The 19966-nt window shown below is 42.3% G+C and overlaps 1 protein-coding gene across 2 annotated transcripts in view; it reads right to left on the bottom strand.

Annotated features, from left to right (window-relative positions):
- tafa5a (TAFA chemokine like family member 5a) overlaps positions 1–19966 on the bottom strand; it is a gene marked incomplete at its 5' end in the record, with an annotated part of 180839 nt that overhangs the window by 14230 nt on the left and 146643 nt on the right. For both annotated transcript variants that reach the window (XM_084050066.1, XM_084050065.1), the window contains one exon: positions 10685–10812. In XM_084050066.1, coding sequence (XP_083906192.1) covers positions 10685–10812 — 128 coding nt within the window. The remainder of the gene's footprint in view (positions 1–10684; positions 10813–19966) is intronic.

The following is a 19966-nucleotide window of genomic DNA, read 5'->3' on the forward strand; positions in this document are numbered from 1 at the left end:
GGGCATTTCATAATCTAATTTTGGTGACTCCATGCCGAGTGTAAGGCAGGGGTCTTCAACAGGGGGTTCCTAGGGGTCCTCAGAGTTACTACAAGGGGGGTCACCTAATCTTTGTGTGATAGGATTTTCCTCTTTTTTTTTTCAACATTAACCACTTGAACACTAGCATCCCTACTCTGAGGGGAACATTATCCAAAAATAGCTGATCTACAAGCACACAATGCATCGCAGCTATTTGGCAAAGTGGTTTGGTGTAGAGGGGGGGGGGGGGACGGTTTAATGGGTTAAATGGCCTAAAACCCACTGATGATAGTGTTGTCAAACAAGTCTATGAATCTATTAAATCTATGAAATAGTCTAATCTGCAACACAAGTTTATACAATATGTAGTGGGGGTCCCTGCTTCATCTCTTTCTCAGCTAAGGGGGGCCTGAAACACGTTGAAGACCCCTAGTGTAAGGAGCAGTGGTGTAAAGTAACTAAGTACATGTACTCAGGTACTGTACTTCAGTACAATTTTGAGGTACTTTTACTTTATAGGAGTATTTCGAATTGTCTATGCTTTTACTTCTACTCCACTACATCTCAGAGGCAAATATTGTACTTTTACTCCACTACAATTATTTGAAAACTTTAGTTACTTTGCAGATATAAATGATTACATTATAAAACATATATTAACCACTTCAGCCCTATTTTATACCTGGGCTATTTGAAAATAGCCCAGGTATATATATCAGTATTGATACGTTTACTTAAAGGACAACTTTGCTTTTTTACAAACACGGTTTATATCTTAGCTTGTAATTAAAGTAAATAAAAGATGAGTGTTATTTTTTTTTCATTTACTGCTTTCTATAGTTTTACGATCTTTTTTACAGTGGGCGGGGGCATTCTGTCCGGTGGCTAAATATGCCTTTTTTACACAATAAAAAAGGTCCTGTGGTCTTTGATGGTCAGATGTGAGTTATTGGGGGCTAGAAGAGCTACTGTAAATAATAATAAAGAAAACACCAGGTTATTGTGTAAAAAAAGACATATTTAGCCACCGGACAGAATGCACCCGCCCACTGTAAAAAAATATTGCGAAAATTGCTAAAACTATAGAACGCAGTAAAGTTTAAAAAATGTAACATTCATCTTTTATTTACTTTAATTACAATCTAAAACATAAACCTTGGTTGTAAAAAAACAAAGTTGTCCTTTAAGTAAAACATTTGAGTACTTTTCCCACCACTGGTAAGGAGTAGCACAGCCTCTTACAGTAGGGCTTTTAGCCTCTTGTTTCTTTGGAGATAAACCTTGTTTGATAAAGCATAGGATGATGTAGAGAACAAGGAAAATGGCCTCCATTTATGCAGGACCTTTGACCTGTGCGTTACAATGTACGCATTACATTTACACACACATTCACAGTGGCGTGCACAGACATTTTGAGGGGCAGGTGCGCAAGTAAAGTATACTTTTTTTTGTTTACTTGGTCTGCTCTTTTTTCCCTCTACACCTATACCTCTTTGGCAAAAATAGCAGATCTACAAGCCCACAACGCCTCGCAGCGCGAGGCGTTGTGGGCTTGTAGATCTGCTATTTTTGGCTAAAGTTCTCCTCAGAAAAGGGATGCTAGGTTTGGAGTGGTTATGGTAAAAAGAAAAATCATATCACATAAAGATTTGGCGGACCCCCTGTAGTAACTCTGAGGACCCCCCTAGGGGTCCCGGACCCCCTGTTGAAGACCCCTGAAGTGCCCTTTTTTTTTTTCAAAAGGGCACTTCTGGTCAAGAGGGCAAAGGGGCAGGTGCTCTAGCTCCACCTAGAGTCTATCTGTGCACGTCCCTGCACATTCACACATCACTGGTGTGTACAGGCAGCCATGCGAGGCCCCGACCTGCTCATCAAGGAGCCGTTAGAGCTTCTGTGTCTTTGCTCGAGGGCACGTGGACAACACACACACAGTGCCCGTTGGAGCAAAGGACTGAACACTACTCCACTCTTACATTATGCACTCATGTGAAAGCCTGTCTCCTGCTCGTAATGTATCTGCATGTAGCTGTACTGTACCTAACGTGTGGAGCGTCTGCTGTCCCGTGTGCATTGCACGGTCACACACGCAGAGTACTCAAACCCCTGTGTGCTTGTTTCAAACTATAGATCCATCCTGGTGAAATATTACTCAACCAAGAACCAAGATATATCTGCCTGGGGTGTTGCTGTTGATCACAAAACAAAAATGATTACTGTGTGTCTTGGATAAATGTAAAGCCACCGACTTCAATGGAGGGAGAGGCTGGAACACATATATATCTGATGGAAAGCATTACAGCTAGACCCCCCCCCCCCCCCCCCCCCCCACACACACACACACACACACACACACACACACACACACACACACACACACACACACACACACACACACACACACACACACACACACACACACACACACACACACACACACACACGATCCTGTATTTCCCTTTGTGGCAACCATTTATATCATATTTCAATAACCTGAGAACACTTAAGAGCGATGAGACGTCACTACCTTACATCTCATCATTTCAATGTCCCAAGGAGAGGTATAGGTATTTATTCATTTATTATTTTATTATTATATTTTTTCATTGTTTATTTTTGTTTTGTTTTGTTCTCTCCATTTTATATTTCTACATGTATGCTATGTTTTCCATTATTTTATCCGTTTACCATTTTTTCTTTGATATCGCAGGCGTCGCGCAGCAAACACAGCCGATCTACAAGCTCACGACTCGTCACATCGCGACGCACCGTGAGCCTCGTATCGGCTCATTTGGTTGCGCAACACCTGCAGCGTACAGCTATGTATATACATTAAGCATAGCTCTGAAAAAAAAGCAGCGTCGACGACACTCGGCACTTTGACACGTACCAATTTCAAAGTGACTTCAACAGCCTTTATAGGATGTGTGTCTGACAAGCTCAAGTCTATCGCTCTCTCTCTCTCCTCTTTGTCTTATACTCGCTCTGTCACTCTCATACTCGAGGGCGTGCCGCACTCTCCTGCACTCCCCTCTATCCTTTGAACCGTTCATACGATCATCCTGTCACCAGAGAAGTCAGATAAACTGTGAGGTAATTGCACAGCAGCCAACCCACCCGTCCAACCCCGCCCCCCACCCATCCACCCAGGGACGTGCTGGCCACTGGGAAATTCGGGAAAATTCCAGAACGGCCGCGCCATTTACGGGCCGCCAGACGGCCGGTGGGCCACCCAAAACAACTGCAGCATGTTTTTTTTTTTTTATTGAAAAAAATCGGAAAATCCCAGAGCTGAATTTTGGTCCCAGCACGCCCCTGCATCCACCCCCCCCCCCCCCACCGGCACACCAGGAAGGTAGAAGATACAGTAGTTCCTTTTTGTCATTTCATATGCCAATCTTAACCCATTAATACCTGGAACGCATCTGTGTCACTTTCGATTTCTTTGGCTATTCAAAAATAGCAGATCTACAAGCTCATAGTGCGGCACTGAGTGCCGCGCTATGAGCTTGTAGATCTGCTATTTTTGAAAAATCATGAAAAAATATTTTTTATATTTTTTTCAGAAAACTGTTAGGATCTAGATTTTTTTTAAAGAATGGCTTCAGGTCTTAATGGGTTAAAACGGTGGAGGGGCGTCAACAGCCCTTCTATGGGGAGGGAGAGAGAGAGAGAGAGAGAGAGAGAGAGAGGGAGAGAGACAGCGATAAGCCTTTCATTCAGGATCCCATCGTCATCAGAGGAGCAAAGGCAGCGCTGCTCCAGCACTACTTTGAGCACCACTGATAAAGAAACATTACAGGGTTTTTTTCAGAATACTGTTGGGATTTAGAAGGCATTTGTAGAATCGGCTTCAGGTCTTAATGGGTTAATAATATCCAATGCAAAACAAAAACAATGACACAGATAATTGAGACTATAGCTGCTGTGTTGTTGTTGTTGTTTTAGCGCACAATGAATCACACATGCCTTTTGCTTTGTAATTGGTATTGATGCCAATAAAGTCTTGACCAGTGGTGGAAAAAGTACTCAAATTCTTTACTTAAGTAAAAGTACCAATACTGCAATATAAAAGTCCAGAATTAAAAATGTACTTGAGTAAAAGTACAGAGGTATTGGCATCAAAATGTACTTAAAGTGCCCAAAGGAAAAAGTGCTAAAATGTTTGAAAATATTATATTTTCAAATAGCCTAGGTATAAAATAGAGCTAAAGTGGTTAATGTATGTTTTATAATATCGTAATTTAAATCTGCAAAGTAACTAGTAACTAAAGTTTTCAAATAATTGTAGTGGAGTAAAAGTACAATATTTGCCTCTGTGATGTAGTGGAGTAGAAGTAAAAGCATTGGAAATTGGAAATACCCAAGTAAAGTAAAAGTACCTCAAAATTGTACTTAAGTACAGTACTTAACCCAATGTACTTAGTTACTTTCCACCACTGGTCTTGACAGACGGTTGTTATGTGGCCGGCCTTGGAGAAGACAGCGAGAGAAAAGGAATCCATATACTGTACTGTATAAGTGTTGTTATTGACAGGAGCCAACATGTACAAGACATACACGTCACACAGTGATGGATAGGACTGCAAGGGGGGGGGGGGGGGGGGGGGGGCTTGGTGGGGTCAGGGGGTGGAGGGCAAAGGAGGGTTCTGTACTTAAGTAAAAGTACCAATACTGCAATATAGAAATACTCTGTTACACAGAGCCGGTCCACCCTATACGCACACTACGCAGGTTGCGTAGGGCTCCGCCTACCCGCGTCTTTCTTTTTTTTTTTTTCGTCTTTTTTTACCCGCGTCTTTTTTCGGGCCCCCTTTCCTGTATCCAGCTTAGGGCCCCTGTGGAGTCTAAACCGGCACTGCTGTTACAAGTGAAAGTCCAGACTTCAAAATTTACTTGAGTAAAAGTGCAAAAGTATTGGCATCAAAATGTACATAAAGCACCAAAAGGAAAAGTACTAAAATGTTTGAAAATAGCAGATCTACACGCTCACAACGCGACACACACACACACACACACACACAGACACACAGACAGACAGACAGACAGACAGACAGACAGACAGACAGACAGACAGACAGACAGACAGACAGACAGACAGACAGACAGACAGACAGACACACACACACACACACACACACACACACACACACACACTAAGCATTATGTGTACTCTCACGTTAACGGGTATACGGTTATTAAAACTAACTAAAACTAACAAAATAATGAAAACTAGAACTGACAACATGTTTTAGTCAGTGGCAAATTAAAAGTAGGCTTTGTAAGATAACTAACTGAAACTATAGTGTGTATATAGGGCTATTTACAAAACAAACTAAAATGAAATAAAATCATAGAAAACTATGCATGTGTTAGTTTTGGTCTTCATAGTCCAATATTTATATTAAAAAATATTTGTTTTGAAAATAGCCAATCTACCAGCTTGTGACGCGTTGTGAGCTTGTAGATCGGCTATTTTCTCTGTTTTTCTCGCCCCTGACTACCCCATATTACAATAAGAAACTAAAACTAACACTAATAGAAACTAAAGTAAAACTGAGCCTTAAAAAAAAAAAAAAAAAAAACTGAACTAATAAACCATCACCTTGCTAAAATAGTGGCCTATGTAATTGTTTTTTAAGAAAAAACTGAACCAAAACAAACCCAAAAAGTTCATAACAATATAATTATGGCTATTGACGTACAAATAAAGCTGTATGTCAGTTTTGTAACATAAGATTAAATGACTTTGGCCAATTTGTGTTTTGACTTAATTTTAAACCTGACTTAGGCCAAATTATTAATGGAGTATAAAGTGACATACATTGGAATCCTGAAAAGTAACATTTACATTTTATTTCAAATGCATTTAGTTATACTTATGTTAACTTTATGAACTTAAAGACAAATACATTGGACATAAAAAATACATTATAATTTGAATACTAGTCATTAAGCTACTAATGTAGACTAAAGTAATTAAAGTGGGTCATGTTTGCATGTTTGGAATCATAACAGCTGAAATCAATAATATATCACTATTCTGATATTAACCTGTGGGCCGCATTAAGTGAAGGTGGGGGCCGCATGTGGCCCCCGGGCCACCAGTTGCCCATGTATGCTGTACTTGAACAGGACCCTGTCAAATTATGCTCACAAAACACGCACACACACACACACACACACACACACACACACACACACACACACACACACACACACACACACACACACACACACACACACACACACACACACACACACACACACACACACACACACACACACACACACACACACACACACACACACACACACACACACACACACAGTCAACCGTAACCCCACCCACCTGGCCAAGATTACTGCTTACATCTGTCACACAGAAATTGAATAACAAATGGAGCCCAACCTCAGTGTCACCTGTACATGCGTGCGGGCTATCTGCCTGACAAAGATAACAAATTGCATCGCGGGGGGAACATGTAACGGCTGTCAACTTCGGTTCGCCGCGGAATATAGGCGTGTGTTCAGCTCCCAACCGTGATGCCGCGAGATGCTGCGGTTCAAGACGCACGCACACACACACACACACACACACACACACACACACACACACACAAGCACTGTATACATTATATAAGCACACATACCTACAGCATACCATACGTGTGTGTGTGTGTGTGTGTGTGTGTGTGTGTGTGTGTGTGTGTGTGTGTGTGTGTGTGTGTGTGTGTGTGTGTGTGTGTGTGTGTGTGTGTCTTGCATCATGAAGTAAACAAGTTAGTAAGCCGATGACTAAGTAATGACAGCTGCATTAATAATGCCCTGCCGCCCTAATATACAGTATGCCCCCACTGCAGGCAGTGTGTGTGTGTGTGTGTGTGTGTGTGTGCGTGTGTGCGTGCGTGCGTGTGTGCGTGTGCGTGTGCGTGTGCGTGCGTGTGTGTGTGCGTGTGCGTGTGTGTGTGTGCGTGCGTGTGCGTGTGTGTGTGTGTGTGTGATGCATGTTGTGTAACATGAAATAAAATAATAAAACACCTCTAATTGGCATCAACCGCGCGAGGCGGGGCGGCATTCAAGGGTCTTCAAGGGAGAGGTAGAAAAAAAGAGGGAAAAAAGAGCGAGGGTGGGCGAGCAGACGGCGTGCGTCCTTGACTCCCCATCTGTTGACGTTGTTATCGTTGAGAACGGTGCTAATATTCAAGCTAATTCCCGGCGATGAGGAAGTCATCAACCAAATCCGCCTTCTATATACTGTACCACCGAAAAACGAACTCCGGCCTTCACCTTTCAGACTCTGTCGGCATTGCAATGTTCTGCAATGCTGATTCACTGGCTTGTATCCCACTTTCTGGACCCCCAAAAGACGTACAAAAGTATTGGCATCAACATATATACTAAAAGTACTCAATATGCTTTCGTTTTCAAATGTCTAAAATACATCAAAAATCTTTAGAAAATAGCAGATCTACAAGCTCTCAACGCGTCGCACCGCGACGCGTTGAGAGCTTGTAGATCGGCTATTTTCAAATGGCCGTAGTATATATACAGTGGGGCTGAAGTGGTTAATGTATGTTTTGTAATAATACGCAAAATCAACAAAGTAACTAGTAACTAAAGTTTTCAAATAATTGTAGTGGAGTAAAAAAGTACAATATTTGCCTCTGAGATGTAGTGGAGTTGAAGTTCCAGTAAAGTAAAAGTACTTCAAAATTGTACAGTACTAGAGTAGATGTACTTGAAGTTGCTTTATTTCCACCAGTGGATGTTTCATGCAAACATCATCATTCACCAAACATCCATTCCCTGTGTTGTCTAAAGCCTGAAAAAAAACATGCTTCCACGACGGCGAGTGTGCGGTCGAGGACGCATCGAGACATGCGAGGGATCGATTTCATGCGTCGTCGCGTTCGCCCGAAAATCATCACACAGCGCAGGCATGACGCGCGTCACGGCGAGGGTTTGTGTAGCATGTGTACAACAACGGAATGAAGCTGTCTTCTTTGATTTGTGTTCTCCTCCGCTCCATCTTAACACATCAAGTGCCAGAGGTTTTTTTTTTAAAACAGGGTACATCTATAGTACCAGAGCTTCTTACCGTTTTACGCTGAGCTGTTTAGAGCTGTAGACATAACGACGAGGACCAATCATAAACAATTGATAACAACAAAGGCAAAGTGGCCTTCCCACAAAAATGATGAAAGTCCAGGCCTGGTCACGGCAGTTCTATGTTTTCGTGTTGAGAAATGTTAATGATTATCACATTAAACCTAACGTTGAGAAAAGATACTCCACAATGCAAGCAGGAAATCTCAGTACGCCAATCAGAGCCATGACATAAAAATGAAAACAAATCTCTAAAAATGTGTGTGAAATGAATTGTATATGGATGGACGATACATCTAGGGACAATAAGGACCCTTAGGGTCTGCGTTTGTACACAATCAGCATTACAGATGGATAAATTAACATATCTTGAACACAACCTTTATTCTACAAATGTTTTCTGAATCCTAAAACTTTTCTGAAACTTCTGAATGTCACGGACCTCCAAAATTATATGTATTTGGAGGCGGACCCCCCATCTAAAAATATTTAGTTCCAGGACCCCCCAGAAGCAAAGATTTGAGTTACAAATGTTCGCTTTAAAAATTACATTTCAGATCTACAAGCTTGTATATCCGCTATTTTTGAATAGCCAAATAAATCTAAAATGACACAGATATGCGTTCCCGGATTTAATGGGTTAAAACTAAAACAGCCTGATGAAGTCGAAACATGTTTCAATAAAGGCTTTTTCCTCCTTTTTACCATCGAGTGCCCGGATCCTCCTTTTTTTTCTCTCACGTTTTATACCGTTTGATCCTGGAGCACCTGTCGTACTTTTAACAAGTGGTTACATTTAACCACTTGTTTGTGGTGTGAGCACCTGGTTGTGTTGTTGTCTCTGTCTCACCAAACATCCGTGGTGATTTTGACAGCAAATTTTGATTTAGTTTTAGTCTTTGTCTTTTGAATCAAATTCCATTTAGTTTTAGTCATATTTTAGTCATCTGAAATGTTTTACTGTTAGTCTACTTTTAGTCGACTAAATATCATAAGATTATAGTCGACTAAATCTACAGTAGATTTAGTCGGCTAAAATGTATGTTGGCGGTGCCTTGATGGCGTCTTAAAGGCTGATTTTACACTTGGTTGCATGCTGAAAATAGCCGATCTACAAGCTGCGACGCGTTGTGAGCTTGTAGATCTGCTATTTTCAGAGCACAACACCCGACACCAAACATAAAATGACTTGTCTTTTAGTTCTACTGGATCTCATTTTAGTCTAGTTTTTATTTGTGGACGAAATTGTCAGTATATTTAGTCTTAGTTTCAGTCATCATAGCTTAGTTTATATTTTGTTTTTATCTAGTTTTCCTCAGCGTAAAAAGGTAGTCGACGAACATTTGTCGTCATAGTTTTAGTCGACGAAAATCAACACCGCCGAACACATCGTTGCTGGTTTTGGACTTTGGAGGTTTTTCCACGCCGACATGAGACGATATCTTGTTTGATATCAAATCTGAAAAATCACATCTGCTTCGCTTCAGAACGACCAACGTGTTACACGCGTTACACGCGTTTATCGGCGACGTCCCATCAATCCTCGTTGGAGGGGCTGCCAGGGATGGGTTTGACAGAGTGACAAAACACATCTGCCATATCCCATAAATCAAAAACTCAAAACCAGCGGGCTGACTGGTAGCGTTTCAGCTGGGGGTTTGCCAATGACACAGCTATGTATATATGCACTACGTTTGTCTCACAGCCTAAACGGTGTACATTCCAGAGGGTCCCCTATATGCGAGTGGTTCTCAAAGTGGGGTCCAGCAGGGACCCTCTGGGTTCCTGGAGGGGGGGGGGTCCAAAATGGACCCTTACAGGTCTGTAACTCTGAGAGCGTACCTATGGAACCACACTCTCATAGCTATGGGGGTTCTTGCAATTAAAACAGGGGTCTTCAAAAGGGGGTCCGGGACCCTTAGGGGGTCCTCAGAGTTACTACAGGGGGTCCGCCAAATCTTTGTGTGATATGATTTATTTATTTTACCTTAACCACTTGAACTCTAGCATCCTTTTTCTGAGGAGCACTTTAGCCAAAAATAGCAGATCTACAAGCTCACAACGCCTCGCGCTGCGAGGCGTTGCGAGCTTGTAGATCGGCTATTTTTGGCAAAGAGGTGTTTGGTGTAGAGGGAAAAAAGAGCAGACCAAGTAAACCAAAAAAAAGTTTAATTCTGAAACACGATTTTATACAATATATAGAGGGGGGTCCCTGCTTCATCTCTGTCTCAGCTAGGGGGTCCTTGGCCTGAAAAGGTTGAAGCCCCCTTAATTGAAACGTTTGAGAGCCACTGCCCAACGCCTAACCTGTGACCTGAGATCCTCTGAGATCCTTTTAGCAAGTTAATATCCAAAGATGTGACTTTGACGGCACAAGAAGAAAAACGATTTTCTGGGCGAGCTAGAAACATTTTGACGTTTCCTTTACAGCGATGTTCATAGCGTATAATTATCATATGAGAGAGAGAGAGAGAGAGAGGGAGAGAGAGAGAGAGAGAGAGAGAGAGAGAGAGAGAGAGAGAGAGAGAGAGAGAGAGAGAGAGGCTATCTCACTCACCGTGGTGGTTTTCACTCGCCCCCCGGGCTGTGTGCAGGTCCAGCCGGATTTATTGACTAACAGGTCACAGCCCTCGTCCTCCAGACACGGCACCATCTCACACCACTGCCTTCTCCGCACGATGCCGGCTGCACCGAGAGAGAGAGAGAGAGAGAGAGAGAGAGAGAGAGAGAGAGAGAGAGAGAGAGAGAGAGAGAGAGAGAGAGAGAGAGAGAGAGAGAGAGAGAGAGAGAGAGAGAGAGAGAGAGAGAGAGAGGGTTAAGTCAGTGGTTTTCAAACGCTTTCGTGCCGCGGACCCCCAAACTATATATAGGCGGCCGTGGACCCCCGTCTGAAAGTGTTTTGTGTCATGGACCTCCGGAAGCAAAGATTTGAGTAAAATGTATATGTTTTTGGCCGATTTTACAAAAATAGCAGATCTACAAGCTCACAAAGTGACGTGCTATGAATATCTGCTATTTTTGAATAGCCAAAGTTTAGAATAATGGTTAAAGTGGTTAAAATGATTGTGACGCTATATTAACGCTATATTTAGTAGATCGGCTAGAGTGGCCGTCAGAGTTTCAAACTGAAGGTATAGTTATTTGTCATTTCACACCCTCTCTCACAAAGTACTTGCTCTTGAGTAAAAGTGAAAAATGTAATAATCCCAGTCAAATGGTTGAGAAGTGCCGCGCACCGAGTGCCACGCTATGAGCTTGTAGATCTGCTATTTTTGGAAAAATCGTGATAATGTGTTCAAATCTTTGAATATAAATACTTTTTTAAAGCAAACATTTGAAACTCAAATCTTTGCTTCTGGAGGATTCTACAAATGTCTTCTAAATCCTAACAGTTTTTTGGAAAAAAACGTATGTTGCTCTAATATCAGTGGTTTTCAAACGTTTTCATGTCAAGGACCCCCAAAATTATATGTATTTAGCCACGGACCCCCCATTACAAAATACGTTGTTCCATGCAGGACCCTTCAAGAAGCATTTGAGTTAAAAATGTTGGCTTAAATAAAAAATATATATATTCAAAGATTTGCAGGCATTTTCACAATTTTTCAAAAAAATAGCAGATCTACAAGCTCTTGAATAGCCAAAGAAATCTAAAGTGACACAGATGCTTTTCCGGAGTGAATGAGTTAGAAAAGGAAAACATAAAAAAAGGTACAAGCAGCGTGCAGGGTCTTGAGACAAAGAGACAAAGAGACAAAGAGACAGAGAGACAGAGACAAAGCCACGGTTATAATCCTGACCGAGGAGGCCTGGCTCAACGTGGTGAGAGGACATAATCCCCTCAGCAGGTCAAAGGACGCTGAAATTATAGCCGTCGCAAGGCCTCCGTCTTGTTCCTTCTTCAATAGACGCCTTAGAAGGAATTCGTCGTTAATTATGCCGTCTAATGAAGGGCTTTCACGCTATTATGTAAAATGAGTCAATGTAATCTAGCCGTGGCACTCACTCCGCCGCGTGTGTGTGTGTGTGTGTGTGTGTGTCTGTGTGTGTGTGTGTGTGTGTGTGTGTGTGTCTGTGTCTGTGTGTGTGTGTGTGTCTGTGTGTCTGTGTGTCGTGTGTGTGTGTGTGTGTGTCGTGTGTGTCGTGTGTGTGTGTGTGTGTGCGTGTGTGTGTGTGTGTGTGTGTCGTGTGTGTGTGTGTGTGTGTGTGTGTGTGTGTGTGTGTGTGTGTGTGTGTGTGTGTGTGTGTGTGTGCGTGCGTGCGTGTGGGGGGGGCGGGCTTGCACTCTCTGCAGTGGGAACAATTGTATGCATATTATAAAACTGCACTATGAAATTAATATGCAAATCACGTGAGAAAGACAAGAGGAAAGACAAAAAAAGACAAGCAGGACAGGAAACGACAGCTATAGAAAGAGAGAGAGAGAGAGAGAGAGAGAGAGAGAGAGAGAGAGAGAGAGAGAGAGAGAGAGAGAGAGAGAGAGAGAGAGAGAGAGAGCTACAAAAAGATAAAAAGACAGAGTGGCAGAGAGAGAGAGAGAGACAGAGAGAGAGCAAGAGAGCGAGAGAGAGAGCAAGAGAGAGAGAGAGAGAGAGAGAGAGAGAGAGAGAGAGAGAGAGAGAGAGGCTGAGGGGGGGGGGGGTTTGTTACGACACTCGCAAGCTTGACAGAACACGCTCGCGAGATAAGGAGAGAGAGAGCGTTGCATAAATTCATGCGCGCATTACTATGCATTTATGGAGAAGGGAATAACATTCCATAATGGATACCGGCAGAAGACGCCGGGACGTATAAGGAAAGTCTGCGTGAATTACCCGTACCCGTACATTGCACAGTACAGTATATGCATGGTTATTATTTCCACATGTGGCTCCTATGGTCTTGTAAAGCATGTGCTTTGGCTTCCATCGCTATAAATTTGCACCTTGAGTGTGCCTGTGAAGCCCCCCCCCCCCCCCCCCCCAGCATATACAGTTGGTCAGCGAGCCCTCCGTATACCCCATGCTAATTTCACTGTCTATAAAACCCCCTTTTCCATGGATCAATCAATCTGCCAAAGAAATATGAGTATACCCTCGCGGACGTGTCTACTGTACAGATACGTAATGGAACTTACTTAAGTACAGTACTTAAAGGGCAAGACCACTTTGGTAGAGGTTTGGGTTGTGTAGTTACCTTGCCATGATGTAACTCCAAAGGTGGACAAGAAATCAAAAATAATTGCTCCATTGACTAGAAATTGATAATTCTAAATTTGCTCCTCATTGACTTACATTGTACCGTAAAACAGCTCTCTTTAAGCACATAAACGAACATGAACAAAGCTGATTCAGACAGTATAGAACATCACCAAACGGCAGTACTGTTTGTTTTTTTAAATAGAAATGTTAACTTCCTGCTGATTTTACTATTTGAAAATCCGGAATTCGCGAATCCAGTCCGGGTTTTCTTCTTAATAAAAATAGTAAAATCAACAGGAAGTTCACATTTTTATAAAAAAAACAAACAGTACTGGGTTTGGTGATGTTCTGTATTGTCTGAATCAACTTTGTTTGCGTTTGTTTACATGCTAAAAGAGTGACTTTGAGAGCTGTTTTACCGTACAATGTAAGTCAATGGGGAGCATATTTTGAATTATCCATTTCTAATCAATGGAGCTAGTGTGTGTGTGTGTGTGTGTGTGTGTGTGTGTGTGTGTGTGTGTGTGTGTGTGTGTGTGTGTGTGTGTGTGTGTGTGTGTGTGTGTGTGCGTGTGTGTGTGCTATTGCTACAGCTTTACTCAACTCAGCGTTGCAGAGATATTTACGCGTTTCATCTAATCATTGTCTTCCCAACAGGCGGAAATTACAGTCCTTATTTATTAGCTGGTGTGAGTGTACCACGCATGTCTGGCTTATTGTAAAACCTGTAAGAGTCAAGGTCGATCACTGATATGGAAGATACAGTACGTGCACGAACATGCATGTGCACTCTAACACATTGGTTCTCAAAGTGTTAGAGTACCCCCTCAAGTACCCCCCAGGGGTACTTGAGGGGGTTCCAGGGGGTACCCAGCTAAATGTGTTAATATAGCAATAGCAAAAATCACAATAATTATGACCTTTTACATTTTGGCTATTCAAAAATAGCAGATATACATGCTCATAGCGCGGCACCGAGTGCCGCGCTATGAGCTTGTAGATCTGCTATTTTTGAAAAATCGTGAAAATGTGTGCAAATCTTTGAATATATATATTTTTAAAGCGAACATTTGTAACTCAAATCTTTGCTTCTGGGGGGTCCCTGGAACTAAATATTTTCAGATGGGGGTCCGCGGCCAAATACATATCGTTTTGGGGGTCCTTGACATGAAAAAGTTTGAAAACCACTGCTCTAACACACCAGCACACATCCGTACTAAAAACAAAACATGCACACACACACACACACACACACACACACACACACACACACACACACACACACACACACACACACACACACACACACACACACACACACACACACACACACACACACACACACACACACACACACACACAGAGGGGGGAGTGGAGTATGGTTCATGGCTTGAGATAAGGGCTACAGGGAGAGAGAACATGATTACACACAGTGAGACACTCATCTCCACGACAAACGATAGATCACATTCATGTCAACAGGCTGTATGACGTGATGAATAAATCCTATGTAATGCTACAGTATACCACGGCCAGAGAGACAGAGAGAGAGAGAGAAGAGTGAGAATGAAAGAAAGAAAGAAAGAAAAATAATGACAAAATAAGAGAGGCAAATACAGCAAGGAAGGCAGGAAGCAAGGAAGATAAAAAGAACTAGAAACAAATTTCCTAAGAACATTTAAGTGTGCCTGCAGCTGGCTGGAGACTCAAAATAGTGTCACTACAAAGTACCACCAATGGAGTCCAAATGGCCTGAAACGTGCTCCTAACAGGTTTTTGAGTGGTACAAATATTCTATATCAGTGGTTCGCAAACTTTTTCATGTCAAGGACCCCCAAAATTATATGTATTTGGCCGCGGACCCCCATCAAAATATTTTGTTCCAGGGACCCCCCCAGAAACAAAGATTTGAGTTAAAAATGTTGGCTTTAAAAATATATATATTCGAAGATTTGCACACATTTTCACGATTTTTCAAAAATAGCAGATCTACAAGCTCATAGCGCGGCACTCGGTGCCGCGCTATGAGCTTGTAGATCTGCTATTTTTGAATAGCCCAAAGTGTAAAATAATGCTTTTTAGCTCAAATCTAAAAATGACACAGTTCCAGGTCTTAATGGGTTAACCACCTCATTATTGTGGGTAAAGCTTTCGCTGAAAACAAGCTCACAATGCGACGCGTTGTGTCGCATTGTGAGCTTGTCGATAGGCTATTTTCAGCGAACGCTGTCCCCACAATAACGGAACGCAAAAAAGACACGAACGTGTAGCCTACTGCACTGTGTGTGCAAAGCCTGAGTTGCGCGCCGCGGGTGTAACTCCAACCATAACCCCTATAGACGGATTTCCGCGCGACGTCATCACAGAGCAGAATGCGCAATCTGCGCATGCTCGGGGGAAACGAACCGGAAGGGCCGTTCACTCTGTTGTTGTGTTCGGGAGTTAGATGTAAAACCTGTAAGAGTCAAGGTCGATCACTGATATGGAAGATACAGTACGTGCACGAACATGCATGTGCACTCTAACACATTGGTTCTCAAAGTGGGGTCCGGGGACCCCCAGGGGTACTTGAGGGGGTTCCAGGGGGTACCCAGCTAAATGTGTTAATATAGCAATAGCAAAAATCACAATAATTATGACCTTTTACATTTTGGCTATTCAAAAATAGCAGATATACATGCTCATAGCGCGGCACCGAGTGCCGCGCTATGAGCATGTAGATCTGCTATTTTTGAAAAATCGTGAAAATGTGTGCAAATCTTTGAATATATATTTTTTAAAGCGAACATTTGTAACTCAAATCTTTGCTTCTGGGGTGTCCCTGGAACTAAATATTTTCAGATGGGGGTCCGCGGCCAAATACATATCGTTTTGGGGGTCCTTGACATGAAAAAGTTTGAAAACCACTGCTCTAACACACCAGCACACATCCGTACTAAAAACAAAACATGCACACACACACACACACACACACACACACACACACACACACACACACACACACACACACACACACACACACACACACACACACACACACACACACACACACACATAGCCATAGTTCTGCTATTATAGGCATAATAGGCATAATGCTGTTATTATATACAAACAGATCCAACTCCCGACAAATCATTTTTATTGAGTAAACAAGGTATTACAAACTGCATCATTTAATCTACTTTCATTAAACCCGGTGAAGATCATTTCTTTTATGAATGGACATTTGACCAAAGCTGCTGCGGGTAATGGCGCCCTCTATAGGCTTACCCCTCCTCTGCGCGGTCATATCCTCTCATGTTTACTAACAGGAAACCCGTCTATAAACCAGCCATTCCCACGCTGTGGGCCATGACAATAGTATTGCAAGTGAACCCCCAAATAATGTGCAAAACGCTAATATTTTAATGATAAAATACATTTTTTTTTAAATTTAAAAGGAAGAAAAGGTAATTTCTTTGTTAAACTTGAACCACAGCATCCATATTCTGGACAGAACATTAGCCTAACAAAAGCATTAGCATCAACAAAAATGTGGTTGTAACCACAGCCCTAAACCTAACCTCTAAATGTCTGATCCTGATCCTAACCCCAACCTGAACCTCAACCTTTTTTTAACAACCAGGTCTATAATGTATCAGAACACACACACACGCACGCACGCACGCACGCACGCGCGCACACAAACACACACACACACACACACACACACACACACACACACACACACACACACACACACACACACACACACACACACACACACACACACACACATTTCACACCGATTTTTGTATGAAAATAAAAGGGAAAAGTCTCTCAAAATGTCCCAACGAGCTGTGTGCCCTTTCATCATCATATAAATCCCTGTCTCGCTCTCACGTCTCCTCTTAGAGTGGATTTACTGTGTGGATAATTAGCTGCTACTATCTGGCCCTGTCACGGCTGCCTTACTGTAAACCTGAATCGGGGGGGGGGGGGGGGGGTGCCTGGTAGGAATTAAGATGGGGGGGGTGGGGGGATTGCGTGGAATCCAGAGAGAAAGGCCCTCGAAGCGGCAGAGAAAATCCCGGCACTTTGTAATTAGCCACTCAGCTTTTCTAGCTACACCCCACGCCTACTTAACCTGACCCTGCCAGAGGTGGCGGTATTGAGTAACCAGGTTCCTCAAGACAGCTACATCTGAGATCGCTCAAGGGGTTGAGCTAACGCCGTACCGCTCCCGGTACGGACCAATCAGCGTGAGCTAAGGGTGGGATCTGGGCAAAAGCGGCTGTGACGCCATATAGAGCGACTGTTGTTTTGTAGTTTCTTCACTAGTCAACATGGCCGCTACCATGAGCAACACCGATATGACGATAGATGCTGCAATAACATTAGTTATTTCTCAACTGGACAATATTTCTTCTTTGAAAGAAGAGCAAAGTATGGCACTGAAGGCTTTTCTGCGTGGAAAAGATGTTTTTGCTCTCCTCCCGACTGGCTTCGGCAAGAGTTTAATTTACCAACTAGCTCCACTGGTAGCGAAAGAACTGGGGACGAAGCCGAAGCCTATATTGATCGTCTCCTTTGACTGCCCTCGTAGCAGATCAAATCAAAGAGGCTACGAATCTGGGACTCTATGCTGGGCAACTCGTAGATAATGCAGCACACACCGACATCCTCGACGGCCGATGTCAGCTGGTCTTTGGTAGCCCGGAGACGTGGTTACTGGAAGATAAATGGCGTGATATGCTTTCCTCACAAGTGTATCGTGAAAACCTACTGGGCATTGTCGTCGATGAAGTTCACGTCGCATACAAATGGTAAGCTAAACGCCGTTAAATGGCTGTATAGTGTAATTGTTACACTACACATACACTGTAATGTTAAACTGTAAAATAAAACAGAGCAGCGTGTTTCTAAATACGGTTACAGTAGTTCAAAGACGAAGTGTTGTAACATTTATGTTTTATTTAGGTCAAACATTATATTATAAACAATAAGCTAACACACACAAACAGACCAAATGTTAAACACAGATCTTACTGTAACTGTATTGTTGTAATGCAACTATGCACGTTACTATTGCTGCTACCTAGACTCAATGTAGGATTTATTTTTCTTTCAACCAGGGGACTGGGTGTTGCTGTCCAAGTGTAGTTATTTGTCATGTAAAGAAAATACAGTATGATATGTGGAAATGTCAGTCTTTACCTGAAGCTACCCGATAACATAAATAACCTAATTATTTCCCCTTTATAACACAATAGAAAGTGTAGCCTACAGCAGTTCTTCATTAATGCTTGTTTGCTGACATATGTGCACTTATTGTCTTTCAGGTTTACCTGTTTTAGCGTTGACAGCATCTGCTGATAACAAGAACAGAGGCTGTGTGACCAGGATGCTGAATATGGAGGAGGCAACTCTCGTGACTGTTAGCCCAAACAGGGTTCCTGCTGATAACTTGAACTGTATGGACTGGGTAGTAAAGGAGGTCAAAGATAAGGGTCTATCAATGTCTCCCATCATAATCTATTGCAGAACACTGAAGTTAGTTGGGAGAGTGTTCACCTATCTTAAAGCAGAATTGGGAGAAGATGCTTGGGTTAACAGAGACCAGGATCAGAAGGCTGAGAACCACCTTATAGGAATCTTCCACAGCAACACACTGTCTAAGTACAAAGACAGAGTTTTGGCCTCCTTTAGTGGAGAGGGGAGCTGCCGAGTGGTTGTTGCAACAACAGCTCTTGGGATGGGCTTGAATTTCCCTGGCATGCAAGGGAAATGTAGAGTGGTAACACAAGAGGACAAATCTCTTATCCGGGAAATGTTAGAGGAGTATATGAGTTGTTTAGAAAAAGACACAGCACATGTCTACACTAGCAAGTCAGCATGTACTGGTTTCAGTGCTGAGCTCATAAATGCAGTAGTAGAACGCTGCACACACATATTTGACTTGTCTTACATTCTTAGAAACCTTCCCGTATTCAGAAAAAAACATGCAAGAGAAATTCTGCTAATCATCAATGAAGTCTTTGGTGACATTGAGGATGTAGAGCCTTCTTCTCAAGAGGGTAGCTTCACTGAGCCAGACATCGATTATACAGGGTATTTTGATGAAGATGATGAGGACTTTGAGATGGGAACACAGCACAGCAGCTCAGAATCATCTGACGAATAAGCAGTTGGCCATTAAAGGCTCTTATAAGACTCACATTGGTTGTCAATTAAAGCTGTGGAATATTTAGTTGACTGAATGCTCATGATTAAAATGGTTTTGTATGTAATTTGAACATAAGCAAGTGATTAAAAGTTTGTCGCTGCAAAAAATCTGGTGTTGTTTCTTTTCCAGGTATGCAAATATATCACTTTTAGATTGATAACCTTTTATCACAAAATAAGTACATCATTGTTTTACATCTGTCCTGGTACTGTATGTCACCCTTTTCACTATGCATGATGACTCTAATCCCTGCTTCCCCCCCCCCCCCATGTTAAAATTGATTGTTTCAAATCATTAGGCTAGAGGCATTGATCAGTTTGCCATTTTACAGATGGGATCCAACTTTGATACTGTACAAACATGTTATGATGTTGTTTTAGAAAGTAAACATGAACAAGTGAGGCAAATTAAAATATTTATTTATAGAAAAAACAACTAAATGCTATAGTTGCGC

Source organism: Gymnoscopelus microlampas (assembly GCF_963454915.1).
Source record: "Gymnoscopelus microlampas genome assembly, chromosome: 23".
Taxonomy (NCBI): domain Eukaryota; kingdom Metazoa; phylum Chordata; class Actinopteri; order Myctophiformes; family Myctophidae; genus Gymnoscopelus; species Gymnoscopelus microlampas.